General features: G+C 39.7%; 1 protein-coding gene across 1 annotated transcript in view; it reads left to right on the plus strand.

Moving 5' to 3' along the window:
- Nucleotides 1-22,095, plus strand: part of nf1a (neurofibromin 1a) — a 133,858-nt gene that overhangs the window by 12,507 nt on the left and 99,256 nt on the right. The window contains exons 10-19 of the mRNA XM_070828767.1: nt 2,948-3,076; nt 3,192-3,266; nt 3,361-3,492; nt 5,087-5,224; nt 5,421-5,534; nt 6,463-6,542; nt 15,110-15,233; nt 16,224-16,470; nt 19,589-19,662; nt 21,435-21,518. Of these exons, the coding sequence (XP_070684868.1) occupies nt 2,948-3,076; nt 3,192-3,266; nt 3,361-3,492; nt 5,087-5,224; nt 5,421-5,534; nt 6,463-6,542; nt 15,110-15,233; nt 16,224-16,470; nt 19,589-19,662; nt 21,435-21,518 (1,197 nt within the window). The remainder of the gene's footprint in view (nt 1-2,947; nt 3,077-3,191; nt 3,267-3,360; nt 3,493-5,086; nt 5,225-5,420; nt 5,535-6,462; nt 6,543-15,109; nt 15,234-16,223; nt 16,471-19,588; nt 19,663-21,434; nt 21,519-22,095) is intronic.

Genomic DNA, 22,095 nt, shown 5'->3' on the forward strand with positions numbered 1-22,095 from the left:
ATGACATGTTTTATGGTATTACATCCACCGACAAGCCAATTAACCAAATCCACTTCAAAATGTGGTCATAATAGTCTTCATGAAGCTTCATTGTGAAAACTATGAGTTTTTGTCAGAGGGCCTAGGTGTGGCGGTGTGGGAATTTCAATCGGTTCACCATGAAAATTAAACCGCTGTAACTTGACTCCACAGGGTCTTATCTTTACCAAATTTCTTGTGCTTGATGACAGTCTGGGTCTGAAGACATCTACATGCATCTACAATTTTGAGTCATAATCATGGCGCCACCTACTGGCAATAAGAAGTGACATATTCTATTCTGGAACGTATCCCTCCCCAGCCACCTCAAATTTGGTCAAAATATTCTCAAGATGTAGATGGTGCTAACTTATGAAGTTCTTGAGTTTTTGTCATCTGCCTTTGCCATGAAAGAGGAAGTTGATGTTATGTGGCCAGGCGTGGTTGAAACTTAATTAAACTTAGTGCACTCATCAGGAGCCCAAAAATGTGTAATCTGATGTTGTTTATAGGTTTGGGTGTGGCAAATCCTCCAAACAGACTAACTATATCGAGTTTCAATGAAATGGTGTGGTCCTGGGAAGCGAAAAAATGCTTTCTGCTTTTAACAGCAGTAAGTTTATTCTGCACTTATTTCATCTGCCACAATACGGCAGTGCTGCCTTTGTAATGGATATAAACCTCTTTGGAAGCCTCAGAAATGACTGTTAAAGCACTTGTATGCCTTTTATTCTGCTGATGACAGCTGATGCCTGCTATTTAGCCTTGCAAAGTTGTTGTGATATCAGGTCCCTGATTCGAAGTCAGTTAGATAATTCTGCCGGACAAGTTCACATTTGAACAGCGCCTGTGTTTAGCTTTAATTTGCAAGAAAAGTTCAAATTCAGTTTAAAATGCTGGACTTCCTGTTGGAGGATATGGCTCCAAGAGACCAAATTTAGTGAGTTTTCAAGCATGCATAGCCCCTCAAAAAAAGTTTCTTCTATCATGGTAATTACATCAGTCCAAAATGGCCGACTTCACAGCACACGAAAAAAAAAGCGGACAAAACGGAATTACGTTTCAAATGATGGCAGGAATCTCCTTGTGCAGTTTTGTGATTTTTGGCGCAACGTTGGCCAAGTTACAACAAGTTCTGCTTCAACTTTACTGTCAAGGGTGTTTCATTAAACCCTGTGACCTGAGTTTACATGTAAACATTGCCTGTGTTTGGCTTCAGTTTGTGAGAAAATTGCAATTTAAAATGCCAGACTTCCTGTTGGAGTTATGTTATGGTTCAGAGAGCCTTTTAAAATCTGGACATGATGCATATTTCTACCAAATTTCATACATCTAGGTAAAACTTGTGGTTGGGGCTGTGACTGAAATTTTCCAGGGGGTGGCCTCGAGCTGATTTAGTTTTCAAGTAAAGCATTGATGTGCCACGCCAAAACCCAGTTGTGATAAACATTTGCCGGTAGATACGCAAAGTTTCAACTGTCTTCATGCATCCTTAAGGCCTCAAACATGCTAAAAAGATGAAAATTAATGCATGAAATTATGGCTGACTTCCAGTTGGGAGAAAAAAATCTGATAAATATTTAGTATGTATTTCAGCTTGAGAGCTATGATCCCACTAAATTTTGTGAAGATCAAAGCTGTATCGTTCCAAATGTAGTACATATCAGGGAGCACAATGGAGCTATGGGCCCAAGCCCAATTATTGCAATACTTCACCATTTTTGCCTGTTCTGATGCGTATGCAAATGTTTGTGAAGTTTCAAGCATCCTAAGCCCCTCAACGATGTCATTGCATTGGAGAATAATGATAATAGTTTAAGTTAGCTTCAAATAGAGTTAAATGGGCCCTCAATCCTTGCACACGGTGAGGCATGCTGCTAGTGGCGATGCATGCTATCAGAGGTCAGTTAACACAGCTCTGAATTTTTGTGACTGTATGGAAGTGAGATGAATTCCATTTCCTGTGTCCGCAATCTTGTACTAGAGAAAACTCAGTTCATATTCATTATGTTGCTGTGCGTCTTGCAGAGACCATAGCATGTAAATTTCATGTAAATCAGATGATCTTTGTTACTTGAGCCTGACTTTCTGTGGACAGTAGCTGTTACTATGACTATGAATCAATATGGGCATGTGAAGCAAGCTGGCTAATCAGATCCACCTCAAATGTTGTCAGAAAAGTATTCTTTGATTTCTGGGTTAGGGTGTTGTAAGATGGCATGACGGCGCCGCCTTCAAAATTTTTACAAAGTACCCCCCCCCCCCTTTAAGTTTCACCTAGATGTATGAATTTTGCTAGGCATATGGGCCATGTCCAAAAAGGCCATGACCTAAACCCAACAGGAAGTCGACCATATTGAATGAAATAGAAAATCTTGGTGCGTTGGCTATTTGAAGAACTAGTCCGAGGAGGAGATCCTCTTTAAACATGGTCACAACATGGTATGAAAGACCATGGTGATGAAAAGTTGTTAATGGTTTTGCAGAATATGGAACAGCGTGTTCTTGTCGAGGCCCTGAATTTTGCTATGACACAGAAACTGTCTTTGAGGGGCCTGGCATGCTCTAAAACTCACCAAATATTCTGCATAGAAGGCCCGATGTGTGTAATCCGTGGTTTCTGGGCTTGGGTGTTGTAAAGGGGCTCGACAGCGTCCCCTACTAGATTTCAACAAAGTATCCCTCATGCTATGTTTCACCTAGATGTACGAAATTCAGTTGGCATATTGACCATGGACCAGTTTCCAAGTTTGCTCGTGTTGCTGGATGGACTCAGAGAAATGTTCCAAGCTTAGGCTGAAAAATGAATCTATAAATGATGACCAGTTATTTATCTCTATGAGCATACTGTGACAAGTCTGAGGTATATCTCACCAGAAATGGGCTCTTAATGACCTGAAGTGATCTCTGACCCTCCCTGTCCCACCAGGCTCTGCTGTTCAACCCAGCCAAACCCTTCTGGAGGGGGACAGGCAGCCAGAATGCTGACTTGGAGCTCATGATGGACTGCTTTGTCTCCTGTTTCCGCATCAATCCTCACAACAACCAGCACTTTAAGGTGCACTGAAAAGACATGATATTCAATTGTTTTTAATGTTTCCCCATCTTAACAACATTGATCATAATTTCAGTAGTTTTAGCTAATTCTCGTGTGTTTCTTCTTTGTCCTGAAGGTCTGCTTGGCCTCCTCCTCCCCCCCCACCTTTCACTTTGTCCTGGTCAACTCATTGCACAGAATAATTACCAATGTAAGTCTGCTGAGCTTCTTCACACATTAATAATGGTACAAGAGTTTTATATGTTACTTGACTTCACAGCTCATCCTGTTTTGTTTATTTTCAGTCTCATCTGGACTGGTGGCCTAAGATCGATGCAGTTTACTGCTACTCGGGAGAGCTTCGCTTTATGTTCTCAGACACCCTCAACCGAGTGATCCAAGGGGTTGGCACCCATGCTCCACTGCGTATGACACCGGTGAGAGGACAGCAACGTGTTACTTTAATGTACTCCATTAAACATGCCAAATCATAGTCTTATAACTTACATAGGTGTAATGTTTGAAATATACGGGTAACAAACATTTTAACAATATTCCTTATGATATTAATACACATAGAAGGATAATTTTATTTTTCTTCTGTTAGTAATAATGACATAATTACAGAGTAATGGTTGAGATCAAGGGACACAGCGATATACTTCACATAAAGTTTAACAACAAACATGACTAGTCAGGTTGATACACACAAATAGTTTATTTAGATGAACTAAACATTTTGTATGTGGAGGTCAAATTGATAGTGAAGACATGTCACCATTAATCTCATGTTGCACATACAAACTGCATACAACTACAATATGTACAGTAGAGTAGTCAAAGTTGACCTCAGAAAGTCGTGTCGAAGCAGTGGTGGATGATCAGTGCATAGAAATGTGTTTCATCCTGAGATGCTAATTAAAAATGTCTTTTCTGCAGGAAAGTGGTCCGCTTTTCAGCACTGCTGTGTAGAGAGGGGCGCAGAGCTCTATTGCATTTATGAATTTAACTCATGTTAATTAACAGTACACTTTTGCTGCCTTTATTCTTTGTATAATTTGTACAAGCACTTGTATATGCAAAATTATATTTTTCACTGATTAAATGATGGTATTAATAAAAAAATTCACTACTTTATTTGTCAAACAGTTAAATGGTTAAATTGTTAATTTTTTACATTCCGAGTTTGAGTGATATAATGACACAGTTGAGGCAAAATGATTGTAACTGTAATTAATATGGATTGACCTCTCCTGTCTGATACACAATCTTCTTTGGTCACTGAAGTCAGTCAGGCAAATAGCAGTGCAAGTGGATCCACTCAGTGCATCCCCAGTACCCAGATATCGGCAATTAACTTGGTGACCACAATGTTAATGTTGTTGAGAGGAATGATGGACAATTCCAAGTTATTACAACACAAAGCCCCTTTTCCACCAACATTTCCAGGAACTTTTATTACCAGGAATTTATTTACCTGGGTAAAATAATTCCTGGTAATCTGTGTGGTTTGTGTTTCCACCGTACCTCAAAGCTCTGGAACATTCATTCAAATACGGCTGATGGGGGATGAATAGTACGGCGGTTGGACCCACTGCAACTCTTGTTGGCCTTTAGCTTCGTTTTTTTTTTGCATACGTTTTTTCAACTTTTCACGAATTTGTTTCAGCGTGTGCCCTACATTTAGCTCCGCCAGCTTGTCGGCTATTCTTCCATAGACTCAGTCGTCCCGCTGAACTTCTTCCCCAGCAAATACGCTCAAAAGAGCCTGGACCTCGTCGTCCGTCTACTTCTCGTAAGCTACGAGAAGTGGACGGACGACTTGTCCACCTGGACATGAGTCAGGGAATGTGTTAACATAACTGGAATCTACCCATCAAGTTCGTTTGACTGCATTCATTCAGAGTGTATCATTAACGCCTTGCATTTTTTCATGTGTTAACTTCCACTCCTGGTCAGGACTGAATCTGAATCACTGAAGTGTGCCTGAATCTAGCCAAAGTTCTCCTGTTGTCTTATGCCCTCTCACAGAGTCTTACATTCAAAGGGAAGATGACCACGAGCCTCAAGTTCAAAGAGAAAACCACAGAACTGGACACTCGAAGCTACAAGTGCCTCCTTCTTGCTCTGGTCAAACTCATCCACGCTGACCCCAAACTCATGCTGCATGTGAGTTTGCCACAGCATTTGTGCAAGCATGAGTCAGTGGTTGAAAGCAACTTTGCCTTAGAAGTTTCTACTCTGACTACAGGTTTTGCACCCTTACACTTGAGATGCTTTTTTGTTCTTTTTATTTCATGTGGATGTTCAATGGTATTTTTACTGTTTTTGAACTTCAACTTGTTCCTTATTTTTTGTGTGCTAGAACCCAGTGAAGCAAGCTCCAGAGATGCAGAGCAGCACAGCAGAGCTCATCACTGGCCTGGTGCAGCTAGTGCCTCTAACAAACACCACCCAGCTCTCACAAGAAGCCATGGAGGTCAGAGACTAAATCAACTGTTTCACTAAATGCAACTAAACTAAACTAATGCTTCACCAAATGTACAACCAATGCTTCTCATTTTTATGCCAGAACAAGGGTACAATTTGTAGAATTCTGACTTGAGAAGAGTTGTTTTCTCATCATTACAAACGTATTTTCCCCTCACAAATCAGATTTTTCAATTAACACAATTTATATTAGAACAGAAATATGCTAACATACAAACAGAAAAAAGAAAAGACTGGTAAACATTGAGGTCATTAGGAAATTAGAGGCTGAAATAACCTGACTTTTCTTTCAACACTTTGTACTTCATGACATTAAAACCCCTGGAATGTTTTGAATGTTTTGAATGTGAAACATCTATGCAGAAGGTTTTGAGTTGCTTTCACCATTTGGCTTCACTGAGCTTAACAGTGTTTTCATTGGCAACTGAAAATATTCGAAAAACCAAAACAGCAATTATCCGTTCAAACAATAAGGTGTGCAGTGTGATGAGTATGACATGGCTCATGACTTGTGCATTATGTACATTATGATAAGTGTATTGAGACTACAGCTAAATATGGAAGAAGTGTTTGTATTCATAACAAACAACAAATGAAAAGAGGAGCAGATCAGAAACAGTGAAGCTTCTTACCAAGATATTATGAAATATAATTATACATAAAGAATATATAACAGCACACAGTACAAATTAGAAATAAAGGTCTGTGTCTAATATAAAGAAAGACCTGATTCTCTCTGCAGTTGAGGCAAATAATTGCACAATTAACTTATGTATTTGAGACAATACATAAATAAAGTTAAAGTCGATGTGAAACTTGATACTTTATTATCCAAATTCAACAAAAAAACATTGTTTTTGTCTCCACCTTATCATTCTTGCATTACATCTCCTGTCTTCTTTCCTGTCTGTTTCCAGGCTCTGCTAGTTCTGCACCAGCCAGAGACCATAGAGCTGTGGAATCCTGATGCACCCATAGACACATTCTGGGACATCAGGTACTCAGAAATCTTATCTTTCCATAATGAAGGGGTGATCTAATGCCTGGCCTTAAACCACAATTATATCCATGACAGTTGTCTGCTGCTACTACAACAATGATGTTCTTCTAGCCTGTTGAAATTTTGTAGGGGGCACTATCAAATCCCTCTGTCAAACCCAAGTGCCAAAGCCACATTAGATTACAGTATGATAGGTCTTGTGACAGGTGACAAGTTTAAAGAGTTTTCAGGCATGCTAGCCCACAAAAGCAGCTTTGTGTTTCATGGCGAACAATGTGTTGCCATGGCAACAGCTTTCAATGAAAACTCAAAAGCTTCAATATCTAGCATCATCAAGGTTTTAAACCTTTACTGACATTTTGAAATTTTGGAATGGTTGGCGTGCTAGGAAAAGTACATTAAAGTATAAAACCTTTCATTTCTTGTTGCCAGAATGTAATGCTATGAATATGATTCAAGATTGGCCTGTAGATGTCTTCAAGCCAGGAATCTCATCAAACATGAAATGTGGCGCAGATTGAACAATGTACACCTCAGTTACAACCACTTCCTGTTAATTGTCTAAACACTGAATCTCAGCATGCTGCCATGGCAACGCCATTACACAGAAACTCACAATCTTCACAATTACGCACCGTCAAGGTTTTCAGTCTTTTCAGACCACATTTGAGGTATACCTGGTCAACTTACAGTTGAACTCAAAATGATTGAATCCCCATTGCAAATTAGGTGTGTTGGCAAAATTTACAAACTTTCAGCTGTATTCTATAAACAACTCAAACAAGAACGATTGAAATATTTCAACTCAAGAAATATTACAGGTGGTTTCTCCAAAACAAAATCTGCCACTTTAATGGCTATTCTGGTCTCAACCCCCTGAAAAGAATCTCTCTAAGGTCACTCATTTGCAACTAATCAAGGCCCATCAGTTGCATCAGGTGTGCTTGAGATAGAACACATCAAATACCCAGACTGGCTAGGGGTTTGTTCACACTGGTGTTTGGTTGCACGTTCGAAATATGGTTAAATCAAGAGAATTGTCCATAAAGTTAAGAGAGGAGATCATTGCCTGGCACAAACAAGGAAAGTGATACAAAAAGATAGAAAGGCACTGAATGTTCCTAGAGACGGAAGCATAATTTGCAAGTTCAAAGCTAAAGGAACACTGGCTAAACTTCCTGAATGTGGCAGAAAGGGGAAACTATCAATGGCTACCACCAGATTTCTGAGGAGGCAGGTGGCCAAAATCTCTTAAGTGACTGCAAAAGACCAAGCTGTTGGGCTACCTGTTGCTACCAAGCAAGCCTTGGTAGGAGCTGAGGTTTCAGCTCCTACAGTAGGGAGCTTACTAAAGATGCACATTACTACTGACCCAAAAGACAAGTCGGCTTCAAGCCACAGAAGTTTTGGGATTCTGCTCTGTGGGGCAATGGGGAAAAACATGGAAATTCAACACCTTGTTAAGCCATACCATTTAACAAAAAGTCAAGCTTTTAACAAGTTTTCATCTGCAAGGTATTTTCAATACTCCAAATGGCCAAAAATATAGTAAAAATTCACAATAATTCGAAATGCCAGACTTCCCTTGGGTGGCACGGTATGGCTCCAACAGACTTCTTTGTCTGGACATGACACTTGTACCTACTAAGTTTAGTACATGTAGGCGAAACGTACCACAAGGGCTAATCTGTTGAAAACTCAAAGAACCCCATCATATTACACATTTTAGTGGATCTGGTCAACCTGCTAGTCACAGGACATCATAGTACCTCTAAGCAACTTTCATAGGAATGAACGGGGCCCTGTCTGAAAGGCTGTATCGAAGTCTCTCGATGGTTGGGACTCTTATCAAATATGTGAAGGTTGGGGCAGATTTGACAATCTACAGTCCAGTTACAGATGACTCCCTGTTAAAATGCAAAACATCGAAATTTGTTGCTGTTGATCTTTTGGACAAACCTTGAGGAAGCTCCATAATTAAGATCTTTTACACATGTTGACCAAGTTTTAGGTGGATCTGATCAATCCCTTCGGGCTATTTTGTTGATTAAACTAAAAATACACCAGAGTTTCACATATAAATCAAAACGGCTGACTTCCTGTCAGTTTAAGATTGTGGCGCGTGGAGGCTTTTTAAATTCCTGACATAGATATATGTGGCTATCAAATTTCATATATGCTTCAACCCTAAAAGTTTTGTCGGGGAGCTATTGAGACATTTTTCCATGCCCATACCTGAGAACCTTGAAATGTCTAGGTTTTCACCTTATCTGAGTTAGGTGAGGTTTCAAGCACTTTAAGCCCCTCAAAAATTTGATTCATTGTCTATAATAAAAATATAAATCAATTAAAAGTGCAAGCAGCAAAAATTGGGCCCTCACACCTCTGTGCACGTTGGGGTGTGTGGCGGCCATGTCCCAAGTGTTCTAGCAACATCTTGGGACATTTTGGACCAAACTTGGTGGTTAACCTGCTGGGATGGGATGGGACACGTAGGTTGTGGACATGGTTTCTATTTAAAAAAAATAAGAAATAAGATAATAGATTTGTATATGGATAACACAACACTGTATAAAGATTCAACCAGACTACCAACTGCAAGCATGAAAGGGCAGAAAGAAACAGTAATACATCTCACCAAACATTTAATAAGAAATCATCAGTTATTAGTAAAAGAAACTGGAAGTTTGGCATTAAAATCTGTGCAGATTTAAATTACGATTCCTGTTTCAGTATCACGTGCACAGTAATGCCTATAATCAGTACTCAATTAGTATCAGTACGCTTTGCACTAAAGAGTGCGTAGCTTTGAAGGGATGCTTGGTTTGTTTCTGATAATTGGTATAATTTATTCCATTTTGATGCAGGTCCAAATTTGTAAATGGAACGTAACATAGTTTGCTTCATTGAGTTTCTTTGGATATTCCCTAGTGCAGTTTGGCTTGCGTAACTCCTTTGTGTCCAGTTGGGGGAAGTAGGCATTTATTTTTGTTTGGGGAGATGCAGTAGTTTGTAGTTTGTGGCAATGCTATTTGTTTTGAATGGGGTGAGGGAGTTTTTTCTCTCTCTCTCTTGAATCTGTGGGCAAATTGTCAACATAAGGTAAGTTTTCTCTAGCTGGTGTACTTAAAGTTACTTCAATTTGAAAGGGTGTTTCCCTGTCAAGTTACCACTTTGGGTTTTGTCTTGTTTATTGTTGCAGTGTCCATGGTTAGAGTGCTTTTGGCTCGGGGACACATTCGTGGCTTCAGGTGGATTGCCAGTTTTTGGTTGCTTTCCCTTGCCACTGGGATTCAGTGCTTAATTACTGAATCCCAGTAATTACCCCACCAGTAACTGCATGAAGGCCAGGATTGATTTTAGCAAGGTAGATTACAGCAATGCAGTTAGCTAGATAACACTGTTATGAATTGGAACTATATAAATAAAGATTGATTGATTGATTGATTGAGCTGGGGGGCCCACTCCTGTGCTGTTTATACCGTGGTCTTGTGCACCAGAGTCGCATTGCTTTCAAACACAAACACATGCACACCTGAGGAAGTAAGGCGAGTGTAGAGGAACTTTTTGCCTCTCATTTAGAAGAGATTTTAAATTTGCGCACAAAAGAGCAACTGTTAAAATAAATATAGCAGAGTATCATATTAACAGAGATTTAAAGCTATTCTTAAATCAAATTAATTTGAAAGGGAGATTGTGACTGAAGATCCATGTCTCCCCTGGTAGCATGTTGCCTCAGCTCTTAGTGAAATCGGGTTTAAATTTTGACCAGCAACTCATGCTACAACTGGGCCATGACAAATTTAAGTTAAAAGCAGAGTTGGATAAAGAATTGGCTGTGGATTAGATGCATCAGCAGACTGAGCAGACCAAATTGTAAAAGGAACAGTCTAGTATAGAACTCATTAAGGAAGGCAAGCTTTTAGTAGTAGGTGAGTTAAAAAAAAAGTGCTGTCTTCTCTCAAAACGATGTGTGGTTGTTTGATTGTGTTGCTGATGTGTATAACTTGGCCAGATTTAGTGTGCATGCTAATGCTACAGTGCTTGCTGATGGGCACAGCGCAGGAGGGATTCTCATTAGTAACTGATGCTGATAGTCAAAAATACTATTCTGTGAAATCAACTATACTGAATTGCCTAAGAGTTTGTTCCGGCCTGCTGGCAACTGGTTAAGACCTGGTGGCATCTGTACCACGGGTGTGATTGGAACCAGATGAAAATGAATGTGATTTAGAATCCCAACCCCTTAAAAACTAACATGATTACATAAACCGTTTTCAACACAGGCTTTACACAGCTGGGGAAACTGGTGTCAGTTAAGGATAAAATTAAACACTTGTACGATCATCATGTTGAGTGCATCATGTTTTATCTCTAGAGACCAAGTATGTGCCTGGCTTTCTATAATTAGATCCCCTTTTCAGTCAAAATTTTCAGGTTCACATACAGTGTTGAATTTAATCTGCGAGCAGAATTGCTTAATCTTAAAGCCTCATCATAGAGAGCTTACTCTCTTGTGTAGTAAATTTGCTTAAGCCATATTTTGCATGCACCTCTTTGCCCCCTCCTTTTTTAGGCAGTTAGGTGTTGGCTGTGGACATGCATGTGTAGCTTGGCCAGTGCTGGTGGATTAAGTATATCTGACTAAGGCGTGTTGCATGGCTGTTTGAATAACTCAGAAGCGCTCTGCAACATAGGTAAGCTGCACATTTGCCTGAGTCTCTTTGTGTGGAGTTAGTTCAGCTGATCCAGGGTCTCCCAGGTTTAATTGGGGTTGCACCTAGCCACACCTATTTAATAGAGCATGATATTGATGTTGGAGATGCTAACAGAATTAAGCAAACATTCACTCACGTACATGCCGATAATTGTAACTATTTAGAGGTGAAGGTGAAGTACATGTTGCAAAATGGTAAGATGGTAATGCTTGCTTGTTCCAAACTTTATGATAACCCATGTTTCTGCTCTGACTTTCATAGTGAATAATGTCACTAAGCCTGATTCTTTTCCACTTCTGAGGTTGGATGACTGTATAGATCAAGTGGGCTTGAAATTTATCTGCAAATTTGATCTTTCTAAAAGGTTACTGGCAAGTTCCGTGTCCCAGCGAGCATGTGAGATAGCCGCTATTAAAGCGCCAACCAGTCTCTGTTTCTACACTGTGATGCATTTTGGCCTCTGGAATGGACCAGCTACTTTCCAGTATTTTATGAACTGTGGTATTTGAGATTTGTAAGGGTGTGCAGTTTACTTAGACGATGAAGTTGTTTTCTCAGTCACCTGGGAAAGTTACCAAGAGTATATCAGAGAGCTGTTCAGCCATTTGGCAAAGGTGTGGCACACAATAAACGTTGCAAAGTATGAGTTTGTGCGGCCAAGTATGAGTTTGCGAGCTACCTTGGCCAAGTGGTTTGGCAGGCTGTGTGCAACCTTTCGGTGAAAAAGAGAAACAAAAAAAGAGCTGATGCGCTTTCTCTGCCTAGTTAAATAGTAAAATGGTCTGTACATGTGTAGTGAATTTCTAGTTACTCCAACTACTCAAAGCGCTTTTACATTACATCCTCATTCAGTCATTCACACATCATTCATACAGGACGAATCTAAGTTTATATATTCTTTCACACTTGTAAGAAGAGCCAGCGATCGAACCGCAATTTAAACTTTATGTTGATGCTAGCCATGTTTGTTGGGTCTGTCCATATGCAAGCTAATGACCTGGGGATAGACTGTTAGCTTCTTTCAACACGTGTCAGTAAAAATATTCGGCTATTGAAAAAAATGCTAGTGCTAATCTTTATCACGTTTGTGATAGCACAAATTTACTTCCTCTGACTATTTTGTTAATTTATGACCACTCTAAATCACCAAAATACACCAAAGTTTCACATATAATTCAAAATTGCTGAATTTCTGTTTGGTGAAGGTCATGGCATCAAGACTTTTTTAAAGTCTGGACATGGTCAATATGCGCAGCGACCCTCGTGCATCTTGGTGAAACTGAGCCAAGCACCCCAGGTCTGACAGAAATGTATTTTCACATTCACCGTTAGCAAAACCTCTACATAGTAACTGGGGCAAAGGCCAGTCCAATCCCTCAACTTATCGCTGCGCAAAAATTATTTCTGCATATAAGGAAATTGTATGCCGTTCAATCCTGTGTGCCCACAATATTATAGGCAGAGTTAGTTAAAAAATTCAAACAAACAATACAACTGTCAGAGCTAGGCAGACTAAAACTCGCTTGGATGTAAGTAGCTGCCATTCAGATTTAGACTACTTGTCATTCTTCCATTTAGGAGTGTGTGTGTATGACATAAAGTGGGTGCATCCTTAAAGTTGGATTTAGGTCATGGCACCAAGAGACTTTTTTTCATGACTGGATGGTCCATATCCCCTACTAATTCCGTATATCTGGGTGAAACGTAGCACGAGGGCTAGTTCCTGAAATTTTGTTGGGACGCCATTGAGTTTTCTTTAAGGTGTTTTTTATACATGGTGACTGGGTTTGAAGAGTATCTTATTAATGGTCTCTAGTTTGTTAATCTACAACTCCTCCAAATGCCACAAATACTCAAAAATTTCACCCTTAATTCAAAAGTGTCTGACTACCCGTTGGGTTCAGGTCATCACTCCAAGAGACTACCAAATTTGGTACATTTTGGTCAAATGAATTTAAGGGGTGCTACTGAGCCATTTGCCACACCCATGTCCAGATGCATTTAATATGGAATTTTTCAGCGGGTGTGTTTGCAGAGCAGTGATAATATGTATATATGTCAAAGTGAAAGGAGGGGCCACGCCCATGCCCAAGACCCATACAACATGTTAATTTTCACCATGAGTGCCGCATGTGCAAAGTTTCATGAGTTTTCCAGCATATTTAGGCCCTGAAAATTGTGATTTATTTGTGAGAAGAAGAATTCCTGCTGTTTCAACCCCTTGAAAGCCATTTCATGAAACTTCAAAAGCTTCGATATTTAGCATTGCAAAGTTCTTAAGATGTGCAGAGTTTGAAGTTCATTTTGTTAAATCTCTAGGACTAGTTTGTAAAGGGAGTAAAATTGACAATTCAGTTTAGAATGGTGGACTTCCTTGAATAAAGGGTATGCCTACAAGTGGCTGTTTTTAAGTCTGGACATTTCCAACATATATATGTTTGTAAGTGGTTTTTTTTGGCCAGGGCAGTGACTTGAGATATTCTGGGGAACGCCCTTGAACTAATTCACCACACCCATGCTCAGGACCCATATAAGATTAAATTTCACTGCTGCTGATGCATATGCATAGTTTTATGAGTTTACGAGCACCATTAGAACCTAAAAAATGGTAAAGTAATTAGGGGGTGCTATAGAGCCAAAATGCCATGCCCAAGCCCAATTGCAATATCAATCAAACTATTTCTACATAGATGCTAAATGCTAAAAAACCCAAATGGCTGGCTTTCTGTTGGATGAAAAGAATCTGAAAAAAAATATTATACACTTTAAGATGAGAGCAATGATCATAGCCAGTTAAGTGAAGATCCATGTAATTGCATTCCAAATTTAGTAACTACTCAGGTACCACTGACCATACCCACGCCCAATCACTGCAGTATTTTCTCAATTGCCATTTCTGATGTGTGTGCCTATTTTCAATGTTTGAGCAACCTAAGACCCTTAAACATGTAAGCACACAGTAGAAAAATAATAATGATTAATGTTAAAAGCAGCATTGGTGGGTCCAAAATTTCATGAAGCACCGTAAGCCCTTCAAAATGGCAATTCCTTTGGCGAATAATAGCAACGCTTGGTGCTCGGCCCCTAATGATAATAAAAGCAGGAAGCAGCGTTGAACAGAATTTTTGTGACCGCTGGACACTGGTGGAATGGATGTGAGATGAACATCAATTCAATTCAATAACTTTATTTGTCCCCGATGGGGCAATTGATTGTGCAGCAGTGGAAGCATAAAAGAACATAAATTACATGCACACTTGAAACAATAAAATAAATAGAAAATCACATCAAACAAACATCAACTCTTGTTTCCACATTCTGATGCAAGAGAAAAGAGACCTAAGTCGGTTGTCAGAGTTTTTACTTAAACTACCGGCCTCAGTTTGGGCATGTCTTATCCAGCAGGTGAAATCTGGGGCAAAATGTGAATCACTTGATATGTATATAGTACCAAAAAACACATATTTGTACAATGATCATTCGACTCATGATAATACAACGGAAATAGCAACTATGCAGGCTACACTGTCCAATGTTGTGCAAACTGGGCATCAGCAAACAAATGGCATCTGTTAAGTTTCCACAGCCTCTTCAAGAGAGGTTCATGTCCATTACCAATGCAGCACTGCTCTCTTCTGGTAGATGAAAAAAGTGCAGAATGTCCTCAAGCATGGAGCCCATTATGAGAATAAAACCTATGTTAGTGAGAGTGCCGTGGAGGAGAAGAGAAGGTGGAAGGAGGACTATTGAACACACAATACCTAAAGAAGACTATTTTGACAATATTTGACCCGCCTGCTTGAAATTGTGATATATTCAAATAAATTTATCAGAGCCTTTCTTCAGTTCACAGGTACTCTTCCTTATCTGCCGCAAACTGATTGGCCAGCAAATGGTTAACGGGACAGAAGTCCTCAAATGGCTGAGGGAGATCCTCATCTGCAGGAACAAGTTTCTGCTCAAGAACAAGGTATAGTCCCATTCCTCAACTGAAGCAACAGGCTGCTCTCTTTGTTACAATGAAGCTCAGCTAAAAGGTAAACGCAATGACTGACAGGCAACAGATGAACTATTGACACATACTCCCTTTGGGCCAATCAATGAAAATGACAGTGGTGTAGCTCACTTGTACACTGAGCAGTGTCTTCCACATTTGAGGTATCTGTGCAGTATTTGACTTATCTGTTCAATGCCGGACTACTGAATGTAGATAAGATAAGATAAGATAGCACTTTATTAATCCCTTGGGAGAGTTCCCTCAGGAAATTGAGATTCCAGCAGCAGCACAGCACCAACAGTACAGTAAAAAGCACACAGGTGAGATATAAAATTGTAAGGGTATAAAAAATAAAAAGTATAAAAGTATAATAATCATCCAATAATAATAAATCTATTAATATATACACAAGAGTAGTATTGCACAACGATGTATTGCACACACCAGGGAAGACTATTGCACCTGTCTAGCACCTCCCGTCACCTCCTGTCACCCCTCCCAACGAGTGCAGAGTTGTACAGTTTAATGGCTCGGGGGACAAAGGAGTCTTTCAGCCTGTTGGTTTTGCTTCTGGGGAGGAGCAGTCTGTTGCTGATCAGGCTTCTCTGTGTGCTGATGACAGTGTGCAGAGGGTGACTGACATCATCCATGATGGCCAGTAGTATATCCACTTGTAATTACTCTTCTAGTTCTTCCATTTAAAAAAAAACGATATTGTACATTTTATTATATATATTTTTTTATTGTGTACTGTAAATATCTCTTTATATACTAATATATATTATATTTTTGTATTTTATATTTATGTTTCTTGATTACGCACCAAATCCAAATTCCTTGTAATGCAAAAACTTATTTTGCAATAAACCTATTTGTGATTCTGAAAGGTTTAACATTTTGTCTGGCACCTGTCTGTGAGAGAAGCAGTGTGCAAATTGTAAGGTTGCTCCTCCATCGTTCCAGGACTGTGCCACTATGGGTGGTGGTATACCAATCTGCCGGCAGGCACAGACTAAGCTGGAGGTGTCTCTCTACATGTTCCTGTGGAGTCCCGACGCTGAGGCAGTGCTGGTGGCCATGTCGTGTTTCCGCCACCTCTGTGAGGAGGCTGACATCCGCAGCGCTGCTGACGAGGTGCCTGTCCAGACCATTCTGCCAAATTACGCCACCTTCAGTGAACTGGCCTCAGTCAGCAACATGATGGGAACAGGTCAGTCCTGCTGGAGTTCACCCAGCGTCACATTAACTATGTGATTTATTGGCACAGGTTTTGGACTCATACAGAAACTTCTCGCTAATTGAATTCAACCTGTTGGCTGGTACTTCCTACTAACACTACTATCTAGCTTTCCTACCAGCTATCCATTTTTTAAGATAGCTTTCCTATCTGATGTCCATCTTTTTTAGCTAGCTTTTTTATCTGCTACTGTACATATATGTGCACATACATATACACACACACACACACACATATGTATGATCTACTGCAAAGCAGTAGATCAGAAACATATTTTGTCCCGAAATCATTCAGTGCTTTATAAATCAACAGTAATATTTTGAAATAATTTTTTGACAGACAGGAAGTCCAGTATAAACATCTGAGAACTGTAACTGGTCTTACGGAGGACTTGTCCTTAATTTGCAGTTTTTAACATTACTGTTTGAAGCTCAGTGCTGAGCCGGGGCTGCTGTGGCTCAGTGGGTCGTCCCTCAATCAGAAGGTCGGGGGTTCGATCCCCAGCTCCTATGGGTGAACATGTCGAAGTGTCCTTGGGCAAGACACTGAACCCCAACTTGCTCCTGAAGCATGGCTTCAGTGTGTGAATGTGTGTGAAAGAATAGTCTCCTCCAAATTACATTCCTCCTGTATGAATGATGGGTGAATGAGGATGTCATGCAAAGCGCTTTGAGTAGTTGAAATAACTAGAAAGGCGATATACAAATACAGACCATTTACCTTTAACTGTTATTCCTTGACTCCAAAAACAATTATTTCAGTTGTGTTTGTTTAATTGAAGTACATTTCGGCACATCCAATCATTGATTTGTTCCATGCATTTACTCAGTGCTTGTATTGGACCAAAGTCCCCTGGTGATATGGTTATGTACATTTGTGTTGTCTGTATAATTATGGTTTTAGATGATCTGAGCCAGGGGGACCCTTGGGGAACTCTACGCCATGTTTTTCTGCTTAGATGTGTAATTGCTTATAGACACAAAATAATCACTGTCCTTTCCAGCTTGTCTAGTAATATGTTGTGGTCGACCATGTTGAATGCAGCACTGATATCCAGTAATACTAAGACTGCCATTGTCTGTGTTTAAGTGGATGCCATTGAAGACCTTAACAAGAGTCATCTCAGTGCTAGGGAGTAGTTGAAATCCTGACTGGAAGACATCAAATCAGCTGGTTATTGCCAGGAAGTGGTTAAGTTGTTGAAAACCAGGGTTTTCAATGATTATACTTAGAAATGGAAGATTTGATATGGGCCTATAACTCCACCTCATTTGTGAGGCGTCTGGGTTGTTCTTTTTTAAGAGAGGCTTGATAATGGCAGATTTCAGGGTTTGTGGGAAGACACCTGAGAGAAGAGACATTTAAAGTTTGTTGATAGATGTTTCTCATCTTGAGTAATACAATTCAATAATACAGCTCAGCTTAATGTTCAATACTGCACCTGCTTCTAACATATTGTACATCGTTTTATTATTATTATATAATTCTTATACTGAATTTTCATAATGTTACTCAACAAACAATATCTCTTCATCTAAGGAGAGTCAGTCATTCAGCAATGTAGAAAAGACCACAACTTGGTTAGCTGTGATCGTTAGGAGCTGCTAGACTACCCAGAATATGGGCATCAGAGAGGATAGGATCAGTAACTGCCACATACATTGAAGATATGGAACAGGACTGAAACATCTGGCTGCGAGTGCATGGATCACGTCTGCAACCACTCTTAAATGTTTTGCTGGTCAGATAGAACCTTAAGAGTGCTCTAAACCATAGTAGAGCATGCCTTTTGTATGTTGATGAGGAATTTAGCAAACTAACCAACAGCCATCACATTCCTGATATTCTTGAGCTCAGTTCCTCTCCCAGTGCACCTTAAGGTGACCTAAGGAAGGAGATCAAAAACTCTGTCGGTTCTATTTGAGACTTGGATTAAAAAAAAAAGACACTTAAAGCAGGCAAAATCTGGTGCAGAGGAGTTTTTGTGTCCAAAAAAGTAAACGCAACAGTAAACCTGAGCATCTTCTCTGGTTCTCAAAAGTTTTTTTTCATGAGTCAGCAGAAAATGATTGTCCACTCAGGGGTTTTCTGGCCAATTCCTGCCTATTTTAACAGAAAAATAATTGTATAATCTTGTTTTAAAACCTTCATGATGTAATACCTCCATCCACTCTGCAGAGGGTAGGGTATTTCTACTGGTGTCTTGCCTGGTGTATGAGGCCCAGGCCACCCTCTGAAGAGGCTAGCCTGTCCTCTAAAGATATTCTCCCTTGCCTCTGAACTTTCCCAACTATATTCTTAAAAAATATTGACACAGAGGGTGTATATCAAATTATGTTTCAGTCACAGCCTCAATTTTCACCACTACATTTCCCTCCTGTGTGACTATGAAGTCACACCAACCTTCAGTAGTATAACCAGGTATCTCTAGTATGACTTGATGCCCATCAAAATGATAAGTATTACTAGTTTTTCAATCCATCACAGTAGTAAACAAAAAGTCTTAAACTAAAAAATGTGTTTTTTTAATTTTAGATTCTTTAGAGTAGCCACCTTTTGCTTTCACGACAGCTTTGCACATTCTTGGAATTCTCTCAATCAGCTTCATGAGGTATCCTGGTTTGTTTTACACTTTTCTGTTTATTACATAATTTCGTATCTTCATAGTTCAGATGTCTTGAATATTAATGTTTAATTTTAGAAGGTAATGAACAGAAAGAAAAACCATTGAAGGAGAAGGTGTCCAAACTTTTGACTGGTACTTTAAAGTCTAGGTTTCAATCACAGCCTCCTAATTTTTACCACTACACAGCAGTTAAAATGAACACTGAACACAAGGTAAAACGATCTCTTCTCAGTGGTAAAGAAACACAGATTGGAGAGCTCAGTAACTGAATTGTCAAATTGTAGTTCAAAATTCCCAAAGAGGTATTATCTACTTAATCCTGGCTCCAAGACCCCAGATTATGGAGATTAGATGTTGTAATGTATTATGGAAAATAAAAACTATGGTAAATCTGTGTATAACTGCCTCCCAATTCCCAGTTGTACCACAGAATGTCATTCCTCCCTCCTTGGTTCTCCTTCACAGGCCGGTCCACCTTGCAGAAGCGTGTGATGGCCTTGCTAAGGAGGATAGAGCACCCCACACCAGGAAACACTGAGGTAACATTCTGTTGAAATTCTATTGTTTGTTTTTTTTTACTGTTTCTTTAAAGGACACATATTATCAATTTCAGGTTCATACTTGAGGGTACTATGAGGGGGTCCTACTAGAATATAGTTACATGGTGTAATGTTCAAAAAACATTTTTTTCCATATAGTGCATACTTCTCTTTTATCCTCTCGGGGTCAAGGACAGCACACACACAAAAAACTGTTGTGTTTTTGACGTGAGGACATTACTGTCACAAGTTTATCCAAACTAAAGTAAACCTGCTTGGTCTTGACCTGCTTGGTTAACAACAGCTACATTTCGCTGGAGGTGGTCACAATTTCAATTAACCACTCCAGTAAAACACGGGAGAGTACTTCCTCTCTTCCCACATTTGTATTTTTTGAACTGAAAACAGATGTTTTTATATTGTGATATGTAGATTTTTCCTTACCGGAAATGACACAATCCAGTCAACATCAGTAGGTCGTTATCATAGCTATCAGCTTTCTGTGATCTCCGTCCAGCCAGCTGCCTCCTTTGTAGCGATTAGCTATCCTTACCACAGGAGGTTATGAAATATTTGACCTACTTCTCACACAGCCAAGAGTTGGGTCATACTGATCTTCTTCACTGCAAGATACACAAGATGTACCAGTTTGACAAAAATCATATCATGTATCCCCTACCAAACTCCAGGCGATGAAGAGGCTTGTTAACAAAATGTTTGTAAGATGACATCATCGAAACTGTCATCATCAGCTTGGACAGCACCAGTTGTTCTATATCCCAGATTCTGTGTCGACTTCAGGAATATATACTCTGTGACACTGAATGATGCATATCCACTCCCAACAATACTGGAAATCCTGTGGAGTTGGCATAGGGGAGCTCAGAGGGTAAATCTGTTTTGTCTACCTGGATGACATAATCATTTATTGTAAAGATCCCCAATAACATTTCCGATTCCCTCACCCTCTCTCAAAGGCTGAGAAATCGTTTGAGGCTAAGCTGGCTCCTAAATGGCAAGGGCCCTATATAATTGTCCAGCGAAAGGGCCCCGTCAACGATGGAGTTGTGCTGGAGGATTCTCGAGAGGACCCGAAAATGGTTCACATCTCAAGACTAAAAGTCTGCTACCCCTGCAGGAGCAACAATATCAATATCATTGGGAATGATTTGCTGAGGACAGCAACAATGAAGAATTCAAAGGGTTTCCATCCACTGTAACCAAACCCACTGAAACTAACCAGTGACAACAGCAGGGACCAAATCAAAGAAGCGCATATTGAAAATTTTCCAGGAGAGTGATGAAGAAGACTTTCTTGGTTTCATTGATGAATGTCTAATGTCAAGGCCAAACCGCAGGGGGGAGCAGTGTAGCGATCTGCTATCCCTACCATGGGCGGTTATTCAATATTTGACCTACTTTTCACACACCCAGCCAAGTCACACCTCCACTGAGTAGCCAATCCAGGTAGACACCTCCTCTTAAAATGGCACTAAATCCATGGCCGTGCCGTGCAGCAAGGGAGCAGTGAATTTGGCCGTTAGCGCTAGTCGCAGTACTTTAATAAATCGTTTGTGCATGGAAAAGCTAAGGTTGCAGTATGATAGTTACTGAAAGGCTGTGTGTTTTGCTGCCACAGAAGAGATATAAAAGATATATTAGGTAAAAGTGTGCCCTGTTTAAGTATGCAGTATTTTCATTGCTTTTCTCTCACCTCTGTTTTTGAACTATTGTTAATACATAGTTTTTTTTCCTCTTGGTTCCACCTGCAGGCTTGGGAGGACACTTATGCTAAATGGGACCAGGCCACCAAACAGATTCTTAACTTTCCCAAAAACAAGTCAGATGATGGGCAGGTAAGCATGTTACAGAGGGGATCTCTCCTCTGTGGCCCTTTTGATAGATGAATATCTCAGACAGCAGTCTGATTTAGGAATATTGCATATTTGTTCTGTGTCTGAAATATGACACATTGGTAAGATGTGGATGCCATCATATAAGGCAAAAAAATACAACATTTCTTTGATCTGGGACTAAACCGTTTGAGTTGAGCACAAAATCTGTGATTGTGCCTGTCAGAGTTGATTTAAGCAGTTCAAAGACTGAGCTGTGCCAAATGTTACCACAATTTTAAGAAAAGGTTTTTTATGACTAGCAATTTTTATTTAGAATCATTTAGAAGTTTAGAATCAACATATACAATATGTTAATAAACATACAAACTTTCAACATCCAAACACCCACCACCCACCCACCCCTACCCCAGAAGGGTCATCTCAACCTATCATGGAAAACAGTACAGATAATGAATCAGTTGACTGGGTGATAGAACAAGGGAAAATACTGAAGCAAAATATAATAAAAGGAAATAAAATAAAGAAAATGAAATAAATAAATTAAATCAATAAATTTAAACAAAACACACTGTGAGAT

This window comes from Pempheris klunzingeri, chromosome 4 (genome assembly GCF_042242105.1).
Source record: "Pempheris klunzingeri isolate RE-2024b chromosome 4, fPemKlu1.hap1, whole genome shotgun sequence".
NCBI classification, from domain to species: Eukaryota; Metazoa; Chordata; class Actinopteri; order Acropomatiformes; family Pempheridae; genus Pempheris; species Pempheris klunzingeri.